The sequence below is a fragment of the Aptenodytes forsteri genome, unplaced genomic scaffold, assembly GCF_000699145.1.
Source record: "Aptenodytes forsteri isolate BGI_AS27 unplaced genomic scaffold, ASM69914v1 Scaffold162, whole genome shotgun sequence".
Lineage (NCBI taxonomy): Eukaryota > Metazoa > Chordata > Aves > Sphenisciformes > Spheniscidae > Aptenodytes > Aptenodytes forsteri.
In genome coordinates, this window is record NW_008795132.1 from 62,769 (window position 1) to 63,471 (window position 703).

Below are 703 nucleotides of genomic sequence, written 5' to 3' on the forward strand. Positions count from 1 at the left end.
CAAAAAAAAAAAACCAAACCAAAAACCAACAACAAAACCAAACCAAACGTTCCCCCAGAGCCGAGCCTGGCCAGGTAATGATTTTTGTCGCGACGTCTCTGGGGGCGACTTGGTACCGGCCTCTGTCAGTCGCGGGGGGCTGCAGAGGGTAGGAAAAAAAAAAAAACAAACGAGCAGGCAGGGCCTCCGTGCTGCTTTCCTTCCTCTTCACCCCCATCCTCCACAGCTCTGCCAATGCACCGGGAGACCCCCCCGACCCGCAGCACCCTCTCTCTCCCCTCCGGCTACTCCAGTCCTGAGCAGGCAACTGTTGAGTTGTACCAAATTTGCTGTAGATTTGCTAAGATGGCTAAAATACCCATTTGGGGCTTTAAACTTGAGACAGCCAAACTCATTGTCACTTGTATCTTAACAGGCATTGAATCCAGCTCTCCAGAGGTGAAAGGCTATTGGGGTAATGATTAAAAAACAAAATCTGTAGTTATTCTATTGTGTATTAATACTGACCGGGGTCTCGTTCTCCCTGTTAAATGCTGCCCGCCTTTGTGCACGGATGGGAGGGGAAAGGGGGGGTCAAGGGGAGCCTTAGAAGGGCTGGAGGTACCGACTGGCTTGGTTGTACGTGCCCCAGAAGTCAGCTGGACAGTGGAGAGCAGCAGGACTTGTTGGAGGGCTCGGTCATCCAGCGCCTGACGCTGTTAGC

At 52.2% G+C, this 703-nt stretch overlaps 1 protein-coding gene across 11 annotated transcripts in view; it reads left to right on the forward strand.

Annotated features, from left to right (window-relative positions):
- The window catches only part of PCBP2 (poly(rC) binding protein 2), a 17,164-nt gene that overhangs the window by 13,018 nt on the left and 3,443 nt on the right, over nucleotides 1-703 (forward strand). For 7 of the 11 annotated variants that reach the window (XM_019471827.1, XM_019471828.1, XM_019471831.1 and 4 more), the window contains one exon: nucleotides 416-454. The exons of the other annotated variants lie outside the window; for them this stretch is intronic. In XM_019471827.1, the coding sequence (XP_019327372.1) occupies nucleotides 416-454 (39 nt within the window). The remainder of the gene's footprint in view (nucleotides 1-415; nucleotides 455-703) is intronic. 11 annotated transcript variants of the gene reach the window in all.